The sequence below is a fragment of the Lacerta agilis genome, chromosome 17, assembly GCF_009819535.1.
Source record: "Lacerta agilis isolate rLacAgi1 chromosome 17, rLacAgi1.pri, whole genome shotgun sequence".
Taxonomy (NCBI): domain Eukaryota; kingdom Metazoa; phylum Chordata; class Lepidosauria; order Squamata; family Lacertidae; genus Lacerta; species Lacerta agilis.
The window spans coordinates 32,395,059-32,413,629 of record NC_046328.1 but is presented as its reverse complement, the minus strand read 5'-3'; the positions used below and the strand labels follow the sequence as shown (position 1 = coordinate 32,413,629).

Sequence of the window (18,571 nt, the reverse complement as noted above, 5' to 3'; positions counted from 1 at the left end):
GCCACCGTTGCCCCGTTTTGCCTCTGCCACCCCTGGAAAGCTCTCCACGAGGAGCCCCTGGTCCGAGCAGGGTTCCTCACCACCTGACCCACACCCAGCTCCTTGGCCCCTACCCTGACATCGGGATGGTTGTACACGGTGATGTTATCTGGAACCACAGTCACGTCCTCAACCAGCATGAGTTCCACAGCGGCAGAGGCAGGGGAGTTAGAGACCTCCTGTGTACAGAAAACAAAGGGCAAGAAATGCTGCCTCGGGGTGTTTCCGCAGAAGGCAGGCCAACGCCAAGGAAACCTGTGCCCTATTTCTTTTCCTGCAGGAAACAGATCTGTGCACACCCAAGAAGAACCAAGGAAAAGCCCTGCTGGGCCAGGCCCAATGGCCTATTGAGTCCAGTGAGATGTGGATGGGAAGCCCGTGAGCAATATCCCGACGGACAGCTTCATGGGATGATCCCAGGTTTTCGGGTACAATGAGGGAGAAAAAACACCTCCCTGCCCACTTTCTCGACACCATCTTACATTTATTTATTTAATAAAATTCATATGCCGCTCGGCGGTAGGGAAAAAGCTCAAGAGGGATTTACAAAAAGAATATTGGTGAGGGGTGGGGTGGGTGTTAAAAACCATTTAAAACCTTCAATAACAATATAAATCAACGATAAGCTTAAAACCACATTAAAACACATGTCGACGTTCTGAGTAGGCTTGCCTAAACGAAAGTGTTTTGAGCAGCCACTGGGGTAGAGCACAGTGAAGGTGCCTGCTTGATGTCAAGAGGCAGGGAGTTCCAAAGTTTGGGTGCTATACTAAAATATCAATTTCTTACAAATGTGGGACAGATATTACAAGTATTTATGAAATCTAGCAGCAGGTAACTAACTGCATGTGATACTGGAAGAGTTCTGGTGCCTACCTCCCCTACAAATACTTGCAACCCAAGGGGACTCGGATGGGGCAGCTAATCTGGCATGCTAAGTAACCCTTCTCATGGCGCCAAAGCTGACATGATAGAGAGCCCAGCTGCATCTTTAGTTTTCTCCCTTTTCCATTGCAAAATGACTTGAGAAGCTTAGGCAGTAAGGTGTTCTCTCCTTTCTCAGGGAAACTGGGTTTTTTTGGGGGGAGGGGGACAGTTCTGATGAGACAATCATATTGTGAGATGTGGGAGAGGGCAATTGTTTCTTTTCTGGTCTTGACTGGGGCGTTGGCACTATACGGCCCCCGATCCCCTGCTTCCATGGTTTTTTTGCTGTTTTCAAGACCAGACCAGGCCACCTGCAATTTTTTTCTATAAGCTGCCTTGAGTTCCTATCAGGGGGAAAAGGGCAGGGAATAATAATAATAATAATAATAATAATAATAATAATAATAAATGGCACCTGTAACAGTACCTGTTTGCAAATTAGAGCAGTTAAGTGGGCATATATGGGGAAAGGTGATTCCACAGGTAAATTGTTAAGGGCTTTATATACTACAGTGGAGCCTCAGTTGTCGAACACCTCCACTGTCTTATGTTTCGGCTCCTGACCGGCGAAAACCCGCTCTGGTTTTCAAATGATTTTTGGAAGCCGAACGTGCTAGGTGGCTTTCATTTTCAGTTTCCCTATTGTACTGAGGTTTCCACTTTCAGTTTTCAAACGTTTCAGAAGTCGAACGGTCTTCCGGAAAGGATTACGTTCAAAAACCGAGGTTCCACTGTAACAGTAACACCCCGAAACAGGCAGCCAGTGCAGTTCTTACGTACGTCTACCATGATTATAGAATTGTAGAGTTGGAAGGGACCCTGAGGGTCACCTAGTTCAACCCCCCTGCAGTGCAGGAATCTCTGCTAAAGCATCCAGGACAGATGATCACCCAAACTCTGTTTAAAAGCCCCTAAGGAAGGACCTCAGCACAACAACACCCTCTCCATGGAGCAATCTTCCCCTCCACTCACTCTTGGGCTCCCTCTCTCGGAATATTTCACAAAGTTGACGGAGATCAACACTGTCCCTTTGATCTGCAGCACCTCAAGGAGCTGGTGTCCTGGGACCAAAACAGATGCAGACACGGCATTGGTAGGCAGAGAAAAGGAAGCAGAAATTGAAACATGTGCATTTTAAAATTGCCATTCTTACATAGGGAGGGAGGTATGAGGGAGACTGCATTCTTGCATGTGAGATACAGTAAGTTTTATTTTTTTAAAAAAAATTACAGGGATGAGCAAAAGGGGACGAGCCAGGTGGGGCGGAGCCACAACACTAACGTCCTGGCAGGTGGGACGCTGTTGCTTACTGTGAGGGAGAGGAGTGAGGTGGCAGGGAGGCTAGCGTGGTGCAAACACACCCATGGAGCCAATCCAGCACACCTGCCTATGTGTTTGCACCATGCCAACCTCCCCACTTCACCCCAGTAAGCTGCAGCAGGACAGATGCTTCTGCAGCTGAGATAGTACTGCTGTGTATTGTAGAGGTTAGAGTGCTGGCTTAGGACATGAAAGTCCAGGGTTCAAATCCCCACTTGGCCATGGAGCTCACTGCCCCTCAGCCAAACCTACCCTACAGGGTTGTTGTTTTGGGGGAGTAGCTACTACTTCACGGTGAGCACCGGCACCTTTTTTTCTAGAAGAAAAGCAATGGGGAGAACCAGGCAAAGCCACCTTGAGCTCCTTGGAGGAAAAGGCTGGGGTGTTAAGTGCAATAAACAAAATAATTAATAACCCATTTAAAGATGTAAAAAAAGCCCTGCTGGCTCAGGCCAATGGCTCATCTGGTCTATTGCATCCTGTTCTCACAGTGGCTAACCAGATGCCCCAATGAGAAACCCGCAAGCAGGACTTCAAACACACCACCCTCCCCATGTGCAATTCCCAGCAACAGGTATTATTTCGGAGGCATATTACTGCCTCTGGGAGTGGAGGAAGAACATAGGCATCCTGATTAGTAGCCACTGGTTTCTCTGCTGAAGCGCAACGCTGAGCCGTACCATGGAGCCTGGTCTGTCCAGTCCCATCATCCTTCGGTACCATCTGCATGGACCTCGGTAGAGTGAAGTGAGCGAGGCTTTGATTGGCCGATATCCATTCCAGGATTAGGGAGGTGAAGTTATCAAACTTCCGCCGGTGCTGGTCGAACAGAGCTAGCTCCAAAACGGTGTTCCTCAAACTGGACACGGGGACCTGCAAGGCATCCCAAAAGACACCGGAGGCAGCCTGCATTTAACAGCATGTGAAATGCACCCTGGGAAAGGACCACATCTTTGTGATCTACGGTGCCAAAGCAAAGAAGCTCTGCAAAGGAAGGGCAGCAGAACTTGAAAGGTACCGGTAACTATGATGACACCTTGGAAGATTACATACCCTGTTTAACTGATCAGTCTGTTAGACGGATTCTGTTTTAAAAGCTTTGGTCTACTAAAGAAAGATAAAACCCTGATAACAATGGCTGGCAACAAACAACAACAACAACAACAACAACAACAACAACAACAACAACAAATATTTCTATGTCACCCATCTGACTAGGTTGCCCCAGCTGCTCTGAGCGGCTCCCAATAATATCCAGTCGTACCTTGGTTCTCGAATGGAAACCGTTCCGGAAGTCTGTTTAACTTCCGGAAATGTTCAGAAACCAATGGGTGGCTTCCGATTGGCTGCAGAAGCTTCCTGCACCCAATCAGAAGCCACGGAAGCCATGTTAGACGTCCGGGTTCCAAAAAACATTCGCAAACCGGAACACTCACTTCTAGGTTTGTGGCATTCAGAAGCCAAAACATTTGAGTCGCAAGGTGTTCAAGATCCAATGTACAACTGTATTTAAAAGATATATATTAAAATCCAGTGTTTTTCTTCTAGGAAAAGTGGTGCTGGTACTTCGTACCCTTGAGTACTCCCAGAAAAAGCACTGCTTAAATTCTCTCTCTCTCTCTCTCCCCCTACAAGGACTTTCCTTGCAGTTATACAAACTTTCTGACCCCAATTTCTGGCTAAAAACCAAAAAAAAGACTGTCCAACAACTCCCCAAGATTCCCATACAAACGGAGCGCATTAGCATTTAGCATTTTCTGGAACACTTACCAGCTGCTTGTGGTGCTGAGGCAAAGGGCAAGGCGGAGTGCCAGCTGCCAGCTTATACACAGGTGTCACGGCCATGCTGGCAGGGTGGGCACAAATGAACCTCACCTGCACCATCTCCACAGCAGGACTGGGGTTTAGCACGCCCGGATGATTGCCCACCTGGAACGTAAACACCTTTGGGGAAGCAGCAAAGGAAGATTGGTTGTCAGCCAGCTGACTTTGCAAATGTAGACAAGCATAAAGTTTAGATGTAACCAGAGCCTTTGGACGGGGTCAGTTTAAAGCGTTAGACTAAAAAAGCCAAATGCTGAAATCTCCTAACTACTGAATCTGGAAAAGGGGCATCACTGTGGACGGTGCACTCAGCTCGAAGGGAGAATAAGCCAAGCACAGCTGTGCCTTTCCTTATCGGCCACTACATTTCTTAGGCATAATAATAATAATAATAATAATAATAATAATAATAATAATAATAATTTATTTATACCCCACCCATCTGGGTGGCTTCCAACAGAATGTTAAAATACAATAATCTATTAAACATTAAAAAGCTTCCCAAAACAGGGCTGCTTTCAGATGTCTCCTAAAATTCTGGTAGTTGTTTTTCTCTTTGACATCTGGTGGGAGGGTGTTCCACAGGGCAGGTGCCACTACCGAGAAGGCCCTCTGCCTGGTTCCCTGTAGCTTGGCTTCTCACAGTGAGGGAATTGCTAGAAGGCCCTCGGAGATGGATCTCAGTGTCCGGGCTGAACGATGGGGCTGGAGATGCTCCTTCAGGTATACTGGACCGAGGCCGTTTAGGGCTTTAAAGGTCAGCACCAACACTTTGAATTGTGCTCGGAAACGTACTGATGTTAACGTCTTGGGGGGGGGGGAGTACGCACACACCTTCCTCCTACCTGTTCCCCCAGCTCCAGGCATGTGGTCCGATAAATGTACTGGTTTTGCTTCCTCTTGGCCGGCAAACGAACCTCCACCATGTGGACTTTGTCCTTATGCTCCACTCTGAGCTCCAAGAAGAAGCGGGATGGCTCCAACACCCATGGACTGGGCCCTCCCTCGAACACCATTTCCTTCACGGAATGCCAGGTCACCAAAGCCACCTCCACAGGGTCCACAGCCTAGTCATTATATAAAGGAGTTAACACTGCCCTGACCTGCAAAGAATTGACCCAAGGAACACCCCCCTCCAGGTTCCCCACCTGCAGTTCTTCCAATAGGGAGGTCTGTGCTTTCTAACCACCATTCACATTCCTAGTTGCCGGGAAGCCAGTAAAATAGATTGCGTTGCAGACAAAGAACATCAAAATGTTTTATACTGAACTAGACCATTTAGCTCAGTATTGTCTACACACTGACTGGCAGTGGCTCTGCAGGGTTTCAGGCAGGGGAGAGAAGCCCTGCCCGGCTTGGAGATGCTGCTGCTGGGGATCGTAACCTAGGACCTTCTGCAAGCAAAGCAAATGCTCTATCCCTGAGCTGTGGCCCTTCCCTCAACGCAAAAGGAATTCAAGAGAACAGAAATGAACCGTAGCACCACCCTCCGCCCACTACTACCATAGAGTTGGCACCTCCTCACCTTGAGCGGTTCATAAGCAGCAAAGGTGGCACTTGTGTCAAAATACTCCTCGTAGATGGTGGCACTGGCTGTCACCAGTGTATGGCCGAGAGACTTGGCTGCCAGATGGATGGTGGAGCAGAACTGTGGGCCAGCTTTCTGCTTACCTATCAAACAGGAGCACAACTGTTCTTTCTACAAGCACAGGAAGAGCGGTTGATCTGTCAACCAACTCTAGAACTGGAATGAAGGGGCAATAGCTCGGCAACCCACCCAGATGGCAGTCACAGCGCCCCGTGATTGTGCAGTACAGTGGAGAGCACAATGGGGCATTGGTCGAGAGCAGGTGTCCTTCTAAAGCCTGTGCAGAGGCCACCCTAGCAAACAGCCATCTCCCGAATCTGCTCCTCAGTCCGCCAACGCAAACATTGGGCTATGTGTGAGGGGTGTGCTGAATTCTGATTCAGCTCATTTTATTGGTTTATATAGGGCTTTTTACCAGTATCTGTAATATGTGTCTTTTTGATGCAGTGGCCTATAGGCTACGCAAATAAAGTTTGTTGTTATGTGTGAGGGGGAGGGTGTGCTACCTTCCATTTATTATTACTACTTTCTTTTTCTTTTGAAATTTTGCGCCCTTAAGAATTTTGCGCCCAGGGCACCTGCCCCTGTGGCCCCACCCACACGATGGCACTGGCTCCCAGGATTCTTTGGGGGAAGCTCCCAGGATTCTTTGGGGGCACATTACTGCTTTAAACGCCTAGCGAAGATGAGGCCTAAAACAGGAGCCAGGAGAGGACTGGCTGCCCATTTATGTTAGGGGGCAAGTGAAGAGAGCTGCCCTCTTACCCGCTTCATCCAGGGCGAACACTCCTTGCTTATCCATGCCGACGTCCAAGGGTAAGAGTGAGCAGTCCGTGAAAGCGATGGTCTCCCCCGTCTCTTTCTCAACGTGGTACATCCTGAGTGGGACTTCCAAGGTCTGTCCAATCTCAGTGTCTGCATGGAATGGCAATAACTCCATCTTTGAGAGCTTTAGCACATACACCTGAGTGGGGGCAAGGGGGGGGGGAGAAGAGTCCAAGAGGAGGAGTTTGGATTTGATATCCCGCTTTATCAGTACCTGAAGGAGTCTCAAAGCGGCTAACATTCTCCTTTCCCTTCCTCCCCCACAACAAACACCCTGTGAGGTGAGTGGGGCTGAGAGACTTCAAAGAAGTGTGACTAGCCCAAGGTCACCCAGCAGCTGCATGTGGAGGAGCGGAGACGCGAACCCGGTTCACCAGATTACAAGTCCACCACTCTTAACCACTACACCACACTGGCTCTCAAAGAGCACCTAGGAGGGAAGAATCAGCTCTCCAGGGATTCACAACACCCCAAGGCCTCCCTTCGGACTGAGTTTTAAGCCTGTAGGGTGCGGTTTTGACCCAGCAAGCAACTCAACTTGCGCCAATGCTGCAGAAAGACTTGCCTGTATTTCCCCAAAGTGGAAAGGGTTCTGCACATCTCTGGCCTGCACGGCGGTTTGGCCCTCAACCAGCCCCGCTGTGACCACCCCTTTCACCGTGACCGTGGCCACTGTCTGATTGGAAGAGGTCCACGTGAAGTTGCCGCTGCCTCCCTCCACCTGTGAATAGTTGGGAGAGCGGAAGCAAGAGGGGGGGGGGCGGAATACAAAATGCACAGTGAGCCTGCACCCCCAGAACAGAGTAAGATGATGATGTTATCCACCTGGGTGTTGGAGAGAACATGTGTCACTGGATCAGAAACGGTGGCCTCCATTGGTGAAAATACAAGCGTGGACTCACGTGGCCAATGGAAGGGGACTGCAGGAATAGAAAACTCAATGTAGCAGTGGCCTGAACTAGTGAGGAGGCCCAACCTCAGGTCCCTTCTGCTAGGGAGCTCAGGTGGTCATCTATGTTTTCTGCAGTAGGTCTTCCTCAGCGGGATGTCAGGGTGTCTTTTTCACCAGCCTCCTCTTGTAGACAGAGAGGCTAACACTTTTATTCCACTTGGTATTAGTAGAGATTCTCTATTAAATGTATTCAATGTAAGTAAACAAGTGTAAAGTGATGCATGTTGGGGCAAAAATACGTTAATTTCACATATACGCTCATGGGGTCTGAACTGGAAGTGAGCGACCAGGAACGAGATTTTGGGGTTGTGATGGATAGCTCAATGAAGACGTCGACCCAGTGTGCAGCTGCCTTGAAACAGGCAAATTCCATGCTATGGATCAGGAAAAGAATTGAAAGGAAAACTCCCTGGGTGGGATCTCCCAGGGGGGAGGAAACTGGGGGAAGAGGGGGAAGCTCCCAGGTGCGAGCTGGGAAGGTTCACTCTCCTTTGTGCGAAATAAAGGTTAAGATATAATTTTGATAGAGGGCTCTCCTTATGTTCTTTTAAAAATCCTGTAGTGTACTCAGCCACATACCTGCATAAGAAGGAAAACTGAGCAGCGACACTGTCAGATAACCAAATCGTTAAGTGCATCAACAAGGCTTCAAACTATCCATGACACAGCCTCTCCATAAGTAAGCGTGAGTGGCTAGAAATCTGACAGTGACTTCACTCCTGTTTACGCAGCTGATATAAGGGAACCAGACATTGTCAAAATGATCATGTTTCATTTGGCTCTTAACAACCCTTCTGTGTTGTGTTAGATGCTTGGGAGGAGAGCGAAGGGAAGCTCTGTTGTGATACACAACCCACTGCTTTAGGGTTTTGTCGCTGGAAGCTCTGAAGGCGTAAGTAGGTCAAAATGGTGGGGGGAATGGGTGCCATCTTTCCTATGGCAGATGGCTGCAAACATTTGTACCGCACTGAGAAGGGCATTCTAGGGGATTTATCTCCCCAGGTCTTGGTCAACTTCACCTGAACTCTGTACCGGTACAAGACGTCCAGTGGGTGGTGTGGGAATGCCAAGAAGGAGGGCGTCAGCGTGATGGGAAGGTAAACCTTCACTTCCTGCTTGTGACTGATGGGCGGCTTTAATAAATCTTCTGAGCCACTCTGAAGGAAAGGGAGGAATGATTGACCTGAATTTTCAGTCTTAAAAGAATAACAAAAAAACACGTACATAACAAGGAGTAAATACTGAAGCCTGCATGGCTAGCAAAATATCTCAAATTCCCATCCTCCCACATCCAATGTTAAGACCTACTATTATTATATTATTGCATACCCATAAATCCAGGCCAAAGAATATCCATGTGCTATTGCGACGAAGGAGCTTTTCTTTTACCTGGAGGAGAACAGACACCAGTGCGGCTTCAATGACGGTGACGCCATCCTTCAAAACCCGAACTACGTGGTAGGAGCCGTTCACCGAAGATATAAACTCTTGAAAGTATTCTTGGGGAAACTGGTGAGTTATTCGAAGATTCTGGAAATCACGGGGTGGGGGGAAATGTTGTCAGAAGAAGGGACAGTGTGACATCAAACACTTTATCAGAAGCACAGCGAAAAGGTCACAGATCGATAGAATCATTGTGTCCTCGGAGTTGACTCCAAGGAAGCCTACAAGGCTGGAAAGGTGTTTTCAAATTCTTCAGTGCTGGCATCCAATTTTTAAAGACTCTTATTGTGTTTTGTAGACCCAACACAGACAGGCCAGTGGCCCATCTAATCCAACATCCTGTTCTCACAGTGGCCAACCAGATGCTTCAATGTGAACTCCCACAAGCAGGATTGGCCACAAAAGCATTCTCTCCCCTCCTGCAGTTTCTAGCAACTGGGATTAGGAAGCATTAATCCCCCCCCCCCCGACTGCAGAGGCACAGCACAGCCATCATGCCAAGTGCCCGTTGACAGCCTTGTCCTCCATGAATTTCTCTAATCCTCTTTTAAAGTCATCTAGGTCGGTGGACATCACTGCCTCCAGTGGGAGTGAGTTCCATAGTTTCACTATGTGCCACAAAACCCCCTCAGTTCTTTGTGACAGATCAATCCTATGCGTATTCCTCAGAATTAAGTCCCACTGAATTTCATGGGGCTTACCCCAAATATGTCTATACTGGATGACACTATAAGGCTGCAATCCTATTAACATTTACTCTGGAATTCGGTGTGTGCGTGTGTGTGTGATTTCAGACATAACATGCACAGGATCTCACTGCAAGTTAATGCTGGCATTTGGGAGAGATCTTTGAGCTTCTTGCCCAAGCTGACACCTACTCACATCGGATGGGTAGATCTTGGTGCTCGATTTGTCGTACACTTCGACTGTGATGGTATACTCTCGCTTCACTTCTAGGATCCACCTGTTGCCGGGCTGGACAGTGAGACCTGCAAAATCAGTTGCACAAGGGAAGCCAAACGAAAAGCATTTCTGTAAGATGAGGCCAGAGCCGTCTCATCCATAGAGGCCGGTGGCGCGGCGCGCCAGGGCGCAGGGCACCCCAGGGGCGCCCCCGTGAGCCCGCCGGCATACCGGGCTCCCCCTCCCCAACCTGCCCCCGCCCCCATGGGCAGGCAGGCACTCGCGCGCCGGCGGGCGGGCTGTAAGCCGCCCGCCCTCGCCTCCCGGAGCCCCAGCTGGAGCGCTGAAGCGGCGCGGGGCTTTGCGCGACCTTCCAGCACTCCAGCTGGGGCTCTGGGAGGCGAGGGCGACCGGCTTGCAGCCCGCCCGCCCGCCGGTTTGCAGCCCGCCCTCCCGCCGGTGCGCGAGCGCCCGTCCGCCCGCCCCTCATCCTCCGCCCGCCGGAGTGCGGGCGCCCGCTCCAACGCCACGCCTCTCATCCCCCGCTCGCCCACCCCCCCTCCCGAGGGGCGGCCAGCGCGGGAGGGAGGCGGGCGGAGAGGCAGCAGGCTGGGGGCGCCGAGGGATCGCTGCGCCAGGGCGGCAGATCCCTCTGAGACGGGCCTGGATGAGGCAAAGGAAACAAACTGCATGGTGCTAAGTTTCACCTTTAGCAGCTGGGGCACCCGGCATCGTGTTCACTGGACGTTGCCCGTACTTGGCTCCCTTGTTGGCCTTCTCTTCATGAGAACCTCAACCTTAGACAACTCAGTTGTCTTTCTTACGACTAGCCCAAGGGGTTGTTGGCTTCCTCCTCCACCTTAGCCTCAGCTTTGCCCTTCCCTTTTCAGCAGGGAAGAGGATGACGGGGACAAAACTAGAAGCTAGTTGGCTTCACCTATCATTTGCTCTGTCTCCACCTATTATAGGTCTCTGCCTCGAGTCCTACCAGTGGCAACGGGCACCAGCCTTCACCGCCACTGAGGCAGGACCTCTTCTAAGTTCCCTCCCTCCCCAGAGTGAAAAAATCCAGCTCCATAGTGACCAGAAAAGGGACAGGAGATAAATTCCCCAACATGTCTGCTGCAAAGGCTGCACAGCAACCATGCCTTTAAAGCACATCCTGGGAATTGTGGTTCGTTCAGGGTGCTGGGAATTGTAGCTCTGTTAAACCACAGCTCCCAGGACTCTCTAGGGGAATTAATGTGTTTTAAAGGAACGGTGTGCGCACAGCCCAAGCTGTGTGCCCCACCTCTTCCATCTCCAGCTTTGGAGGTGAGGACAGATGCACATTGCCACTGTCACCCACACACACCACCCTCTTCCTTAGGAAAAAGCCCAAGTGCATATAGTCAGAAATCTGCACGGAGATGCGAGAGGGACCGTTTACCTAAATATCCAGGCTCCACAACGTATATGCTGCAGTTGGGAAGTCCAGAGGAGGCTCGCATGTGGATGTCTTAATCTCTTTGGTAAGGAATTCGGCCTCGTCGTAAATTGAGAGGAGGAGAAGGATGAAAGGGGCAAAGGACGCTCCACATTAAACACGGGTTTGGATCCGATATGGCGCTACACTGAAACCACTTAGCGGTATACAGGGCCGGATTTAGGTTTGATGAGGCCCTAAGCTACTGAAGGTAATGGGGCCCTTTATATGTCCAGCTGTCCTTTGTCAACAACAAATGGTCACTGTTTTTTGTGTTGAATATATGCTATATGGTAATTTAGGGACCTAATAGGTATCTGAAGCCATTTGCATATAACAAAATATGTATTTTATCAAAGTAATTGTTGAACTTATCTTACATTTTGGAAATGTACATCCAGTGGTGTTTTTTTCCCCTTTAATTTTTTGGGGGGCTCCCAAGAGAGTAGGACCCTGAGCTATAGCTTGTATAGCTTATACGTAAATCCGGCACTGGCGGTATACTTGTTCTGCTGATGAAATGTTTTGCCCCAGTAGAATATTGTTGCGCAAGAGAATGTATTAGCAGGTTGCTGACAACTCTGGTCACATTCACACTGTGCATTTAAAGCCCCATGTTACTACTTTTGACAGTCATGGCAGCTTTCCCCAAAGATTCTGGGAGTTGTCATTTATCAGGGCAGCTGAGAGTTGTTAGGAGGCCCCTATTCCCCTCACAGAGCTACAATTCCCCAAGTAGTTTAACAATCAATCCCTCTTTCACAGGGAACTTGGAGAATTATAGCTCTGTGGGGGAATAAGGGGAGGGGGGAATCTCCTAACAACTCTTAGCACACTCAACAAACTATAGCTCCCATGTTGTGCTGGGATTCCTCTGTTGCACATTTAACACACCCACACCCACACCCCGCTAATGCAAGAGCCCTTGTGCAACAATGAAAAGTGGGTGTGCTTAGCCTCTTGGAAGCTATCCAGGCATGCCTCAGGATTTCAGGGGTCATGCATCAGGGAAGACCGAAACAGCTAGTTGCTTAGGAATAATAGGTCAGGAAGTACCCAAAGATCGGGGGAGGGTGGGATGTTTGTGTATGCAACAATGGCTGCCCAGATTATTAATGCACAGAAATGGATAGAAGAAACAGCTCCAGCCAAGGAGGACTGGCAGATAAAGCTGATGGGAGTAGTCTGAGATGGGTAAACTTACAGAAGAATAAGGAACCAGGAAGAAAGAACCTTTAACGAAGTCTGGGGAAAGTTCGCTGGACATTTGAAAAATTATTGTAAGCAACTTAGAATGTTAGTGGGGTTTATATAAAACGAGCAGTAAAGGCAGATAAAGGAATTTTTAAAGAGGAAATAAACAATAAACAATTAAGGAATTAATTTGGATATGCAGTAGCAAAGATAAAATGAAAGGAACCACAGATGGGGTGTGTGAATTTGATGTGCATTTTTTTGTTTCGTTAAATAATTTGTATGATTGTTGCAAAATTGGAAAATGATAAAGAAATTAAAAGGAAAGAAACAGCTAGTTGCAGCCTGGTCTAAGTTCTTTAAGGATACTTTTATGGACTAAGACCAGGTTAACCTGTCCCAGCTGAATGGCGGTGATGGTAGCCGTCTTTGCATCCAGTTTGGCCACGGGGAAGCGAGAAGCGTTAGGTGTCTTCACTGCATCCTGTAGCTCCAGCTCATAATGCTCAAGAGGCAATTGCACCTCTGCGGGGATAAAGGGTTGGCAATGCTCAGTTAGTTATTCCCAGCCATAGCTGCTGCGCTCAGGTGTGTTCTTGACACAGCCTGCCTCTCCCACTCCACCCCAGCAAGGATGTCAGAGCAGTGGTCAAGTATTGCCTTCGGCATCAGTGCTATTCATAGTAAATATGATTCAATTTTCCAACTCAATAAAAGCACTGAAGCTGGGCAAGGCACTATTGGCCAAAACTAATAGTTAGAGATAGGAGTTGCAGTCGAATAAATTCTGGAGGATGGCAGATCTGCCACCACTGGTACATATCCTTCAACCAACCCCCACCCTTACTAGTGAATGAGTTTCACCAAACACTGTGGGGCTCACTTCTGAGTAAGCATCAGTGTGAGAAACTGAGATGGAGCTAAATGGCACCTTAAACCGAGGCTATGGGCGCAACAACGGAATGTCTGAAAATGAATGAGCAGCAGCTAAAATATTATGTTCATTTTTCAAATGGTCTAGTCCTTCCCCAGCTCACCCCACTAATATTCTTAAGAGGGTCTCTTCTCCAGTCTTCAGAGAGTAGCTGGAAGTGGGGGAGGCAGAAAAAGGTCCTCCTTTCCTTCCACTCAGCAGTTTTATTCTGAAATCTTAGGCACAGTACTGCACTCAGAGCTCAGGAACTGCTCGTGCTAATGACATTCCCTGTTGCAAAATGCGCCTAGAACAGTGGGAGTTTCTAACACTGGTAAGCATGTGTAGGATTTCGCAGCCAGGAGACTAAATTATGCATAGTGTCACCCAGAAGATTAGGAATGTACCTGTGATCTTTCCCTGAACTATTTTGCCAACTTTGTACTTAATGTAGGCTCCGACCAGCAGGTAGACATCATAGGAAGGGATTAAGAATATGTTCTCCAAAACCAGCAGGCGCACCAGCGCAGCAGCAACTTTCTGGCAGATTGAGAAACCACCACCAGAGGCACGCAGAGAGAAATGTAAACATAAAGAAATATATGTTATGCTTTGCAGTCGTTTTACTTTAAGACTCTTCTCTTTCAAAACTGAAAAAGGAATGAGCGATTCCATCACATTATATGCCCCCTCCTGGTTGGCATTCCAGGTAGTTGCTTTGGTTTAATCTCCACAGGGTGCAGGAGCAACGATGGCTCCACCAGACCACTTTCTGCTCGTTTAAAACTGCCGCCTGTCACCTCCGCTCCATACATTTAAAGCACTCTTAGAATCATAGAATGAGTTGGGAAGGAACCCAAGAGTCATCTAGTCCAACCCCCTGCAATTCCCCTGGGAACTGGTTTGCAAAGGAACCGTAGCTCAGCGAATGATCTCCTAATAACTCTATTTAACAAACGACAGTTTGCCAGATTCTTTGGGGGAAGCCGTGACTGTTACAAGTGGCAAAGAGGACTCGGAATGTATGGTGTGGATGTTACCTCTACAGCTTTGGTAGGCCCTGACCTTGCCCTTGCACTGCTGGGATCCCTCAGGGAGGGCACAGTGAATACTCACCTTGTAGACAGGCTCCTGTATTCGGACCTTTACAACAGCTGCGCCTGTTTTGATCCCTGACACCAGAATCCTATCTCCTTGTTTATCCTCTCTTTCCATCTCAAACACGTAGTTGGGTGGAGAATATTCTGCCTCAGAGTATTTTAAAATCCTAAAGAAACCAAACTGGTCTTTTACTGGGAGAACAAAGGTCTGTCACTGCATTAAGAGTAAAAAAAACAAGCAGGGTGAAATTCATAGGGTGGGTGAAAAACCTGCAGCCGCTGTTAAGACCCCCAAAGCCCATCAGCCCCAGCCAGCATGGGCAGTGGGCGGGTGGTGGAATCTAGCAACAGGTTAGATGCCCCTCTTACAGAAGATAGGGAAGGGGCATGAGCTATATGGGACTCCCGCTTACATTTATGCATCTGAGGACTTAAGAACAGTGACCAACTTCCCTTAGACGGAAGTAATAATAATAATAATAATAATAATAATAATAATTTATTATTTATACCCCGCCCATCTGGCCGGGTCTCCCCAGCCACTCTGGGCGGCCTCCAACAAATACCAAAATACAATACAGAGTCACAAATTAAAAACTTCCCTAAACAGGGCTGCCTTTAGGTATTTTCTGAATGTCAGGTAGTTGTTTATTCCCTTGACTTCTGACGGGAGGGCGTTCCACAGGGCGGGTGCCACTACCGAGAAGGCCCTCTGCCTGGTTCCCTGTAGTTTTGCTTCTCGCAGTGAGGGAACCGACAGAAGGCCCTCGGCGCTGGATCTCAGTGTCCGGGCTGAATGATGGGGGTGGAGACGCTCCTTCAGGTATACAGGACCGAGGCCGTTTATGAGTTCAAAGGAAGGATGCAATGGAATGAAATCTCTCAACTTCAGCAGTCTACCCAGTGGAGCACACACGCAGCCTCCCGTGTCGTTTAGGATTTTATTAACCACACTTGGCCATTTGGGGTTTTGTCTTACCTAATTTTGCTCGAGAGCTCCACGTTTTCCAACTCATCATCCTTGGCAATGCTCCACTCAAATTCCAACCCCTCCAAGCTGCTGAATGTGTTCCCTGCAGGCAGGATCCAAAAACGAGCCCAGGCTCAGGGCCAAAGGAGATGCGATATGATGATGTCTGTCATGTGGCTTAGCTTTGTGTGACTGGTTTTTTTTTTTTTTAAAGTCACACGGGGATGGGGAGGGAGGATCAGGACCATAGCATGAGGGGTGAGGGCTTGAACCCACTGACCATGCTATGCTCCTGATCTGGCTTTTGCTCCAAAGCTATCTTCACCTTGAGATCCTTGCTGGCAACAGAGAGGGAGATGCTAACAGGTCTTGTTCCAAAACTATGTGAGCGTGAAGATGAGCAGAAGCATAAGGTGAAATACAGAGAATGCAAATTAAGTTGTTGTGGATAAAATAGGCCACCTGCTTGCTAAATTTAGGCGTACACCATAAATAAAAAGTTAACAGAGCACTGTGACTTATCTTGTCATGTCAAAAGGGCGAAAGAAGAACCCCACTAGCAGGCCAAAAGGGTGGATCAACCCGAGAGAAAAGTAATTAAGAGAATAACAATAATGTAGACAGAGTGCTATGCAGAACTGGGCTTATAAGTGACTGGCTGCCTCATACCCAGGATTGCTTGTGAATTCTTTAAAAAAAAAATCAGTGGAGTTTTGAAAGGTGCAGTTTGCCATCTTGATTCAAAATGGTGTCCAAAATTTGGTTACAATATTTTAAGAGGTGTCCAAATGCAGAGCATACAGATATATTTCCAAAATATATAGAAGGTGTTCTAAGTGTCACAGGCTGTCCCCCGGTAAGATTACCTTCAGCATCCAGAGCTCTCACACTCAGCTCGAGTGGGGAGTCTTCCACATAGATCTCTCGAGTTCGGGAGATGATCTCAACATGGTCTATCAGATCCACAATGACATCGCAACGCAGCAGATGACCTGTCACTGGGAGGAGGAACAGAAGTGGGTGTCTCCCACCCACCACATGTAATCCTGTATCTGAGCCCCACAATTGCTCATTCAGTGATAAAGGGAAGGCACACTTTGCACACGCTCAGCGTTTGGGGTTCTTCATTCCCCAGGTTTGCGTGGCACCCTAGACCCCTATCCCCTTTCCCTACAGAAACAAATCTGTTTCAAGATTCCCCTTCTTTAGCTCACCTACCTGTCTCCTCTGCTAAAATAACGCTGGCCAGCTTTGTGGCCTGTGTAGAGCAGGTGGTCAACAAAGCTTTCTGAGAGCAAGCCGTCCCATTCTCATACATTGGATCAATGGTGACTGTGTCATGGCGTGTGGAGTACCTGCAGAGCAATGAGACAAGGCTTGCACGCTCCTGTGACCCTCTCTCAAGGAGGAACAGAGAGATGCAAATGTGAAACTGAGGCAGCAAGGTACCCTCCGTCGTCTTGGTGGCAAGGACCACCTGCCACTTGGCTCCTCCCCTTTGTCTCCATCAGCAGCAGTTATACCCGGTCCTTTGACCAGATATGTAAGAACTAGTACCCAAATTTGCTCAGCTCCCTCTCCCTCCTCTCATTTTTCATATGGTGCCTTTTGTAAGCATTTATTTTTTTAAGTGATAGATTGATTTGAGTGCTTTTGCGGGAAGGCAAATATATCAGTCTCGCTATTTATCATTTGCTTGTCAGTTCTATGTTTTTATGTCACTGCCCCTTGCTACAGCATGTGGCGCATGGGTAGGAGAGCCAGTGGTGGTGCAGTAGTTACGTGTGTTGGACTAGGAGCTAAGAGACCTGGGTTCAAATCACCCCACTCAGCCATGAAGCTGACTAGGTGTCGATACCTCTTTTGGCCTAATCTACCTCGCAGGGTTGTTGGGAGGATAAAATGGAGTGTTTTCAATTAGCAATAACGGAGCCTTGGATTAACCTCATTGAACTCCTTGTGGAGAAAAAGGCAGGAGGATGTAAATAAACAAAACAGTGCAAGTACATTCCTACTTTTCTGGATCTTGAAGTGGCTTAGCATGGTTTCCCTTCTCCCCTGCCTACCCAAACAAGGAGCATTTTACCTTCAAAACAACTCTGCGAGGTAGGTCAGGCTATTAGACTGCAAACAGCCAACAAATGCTGACATGAATGAAAATGGGGAACCTGTTCCCACCCTTGGCCCCGCCCACCACGACGTCACTGTTACGCTCACATTTTCTCCTCCTAAGACCCGCCCCTCTCGCAAAGGCCCCGCCCCTCACCAGGAGTAGCAACCGCCCTCAGCGCCCAGCACGAAGGGGACGCGCTTGTCCCGGCTGAAGGGCAGGAGCACCTTCGGTGTATTCAGCTTATAGGCGACGGCCGGCCTCGCCAGAAGCGCCAAGCCAAACAGGAAAAGGGCCGGCCTTCCTGGAGGGGCCCAGCCCAACCCCATCGTCGAAAGAAAAGCTCCAAGCCGCCGCGGCGCAAAATGGCGGCGGGATCTAGGGCTTGTTTCCCTTCTGCCGCGCACGAGCCTTAGTTTTGCGCATGCGTCGGCGCTTAGGAACCTTGTTAGCACGTCGGACGTTCTGTCCTTGCGCATGCGCGCCCTCACCTTTTCGCGCGCTTGGTCTCTGCCCTTTCCCGCCTCTCCACCGGATTCGGTCTGCGCATGCGGTTTCGCTAGGGAAAGGGCTTGCCTGCGCGCACGCGCAGCCCGAGGTCGAAAGTCTACGGGTTCGACTGGAAGCCTGTGCTAGGATTTTTGCATTGTTCCTAATTTAGGTGCTCCTGACGGCTGCAGCCTTTGTTAAGGCAAGACATCATGAGGTCTGCATTGCGTGGGGAGAGGTCATCTCTTAATCTAGGCATGGCCAAACTTGGCCCTTCAGCTGTTTTGAGACTACAATTCCCATCATCCCTGACCACTGGTCCTGCTAGCTATGGATGATGGGAGTTGTACTCCCAAAACAGCTGGAGGGCCAAGTTTGGCCATGCCTGTTTAATCGATGGAGGGCAGGAGGGCTTGCACTACCCCAGTGTTTCTCAAGCTTGGGTCTCCAACTGTTTTTGGACTATAACTCCCATCATCCCTAGCTAGCAGGACCCAGTGCTCAGGGAT

At 48.8% G+C, this 18,571-nt stretch overlaps 1 protein-coding gene across 2 annotated transcripts in view; it reads right to left on the bottom strand.

Annotated features, from left to right (window-relative positions):
- Positions 1–17,949, bottom strand: part of NUP210L (nucleoporin 210 like) — a 41,204-nt gene extending 23,255 nt beyond the window's left edge. Inside the window, exons 1-19 of one of the 2 annotated variants that reach the window (XM_033174952.1) lie at positions 17,730–17,949; positions 16,682–16,818; positions 16,330–16,461; positions 15,473–15,566; positions 14,510–14,660; positions 13,801–13,933; positions 12,850–13,005; positions 11,251–11,319; positions 9,801–9,907; positions 8,865–9,005; positions 8,495–8,632; positions 7,089–7,244; positions 6,464–6,662; positions 5,636–5,781; positions 4,956–5,177; positions 4,057–4,230; positions 2,967–3,159; positions 1,939–2,027; positions 114–218 (exon numbers count right to left, since the gene is read on the bottom strand). In XM_033174952.1, the coding sequence (XP_033030843.1) occupies positions 114–218; positions 1,939–2,027; positions 2,967–3,159; positions 4,057–4,230; positions 4,956–5,177; positions 5,636–5,781; positions 6,464–6,662; positions 7,089–7,244; positions 8,495–8,632; positions 8,865–9,005; positions 9,801–9,907; positions 11,251–11,319; positions 12,850–13,005; positions 13,801–13,933; positions 14,510–14,660; positions 15,473–15,566; positions 16,330–16,461; positions 16,682–16,818; positions 17,730–17,902 (2,715 nt within the window). In that variant the 5' untranslated portion in view covers positions 17,903–17,949. Of the gene's footprint in view, positions 1–113; positions 219–1,938; positions 2,028–2,966; positions 3,160–4,056; positions 4,231–4,955; positions 5,178–5,635; positions 5,782–6,463; positions 6,663–7,088; positions 7,245–8,494; positions 8,672–8,864; positions 9,006–9,800; positions 9,908–11,250; positions 11,320–12,849; positions 13,006–13,800; positions 14,084–14,509; positions 14,661–15,472; positions 15,567–16,329; positions 16,462–16,681; positions 16,819–17,729 lie in introns of those variants that run through there. The other variant, XM_033174951.1, reaches the window with a different exon arrangement.
- Between the last annotated feature and the right edge of the window lie 622 nt (positions 17,950–18,571).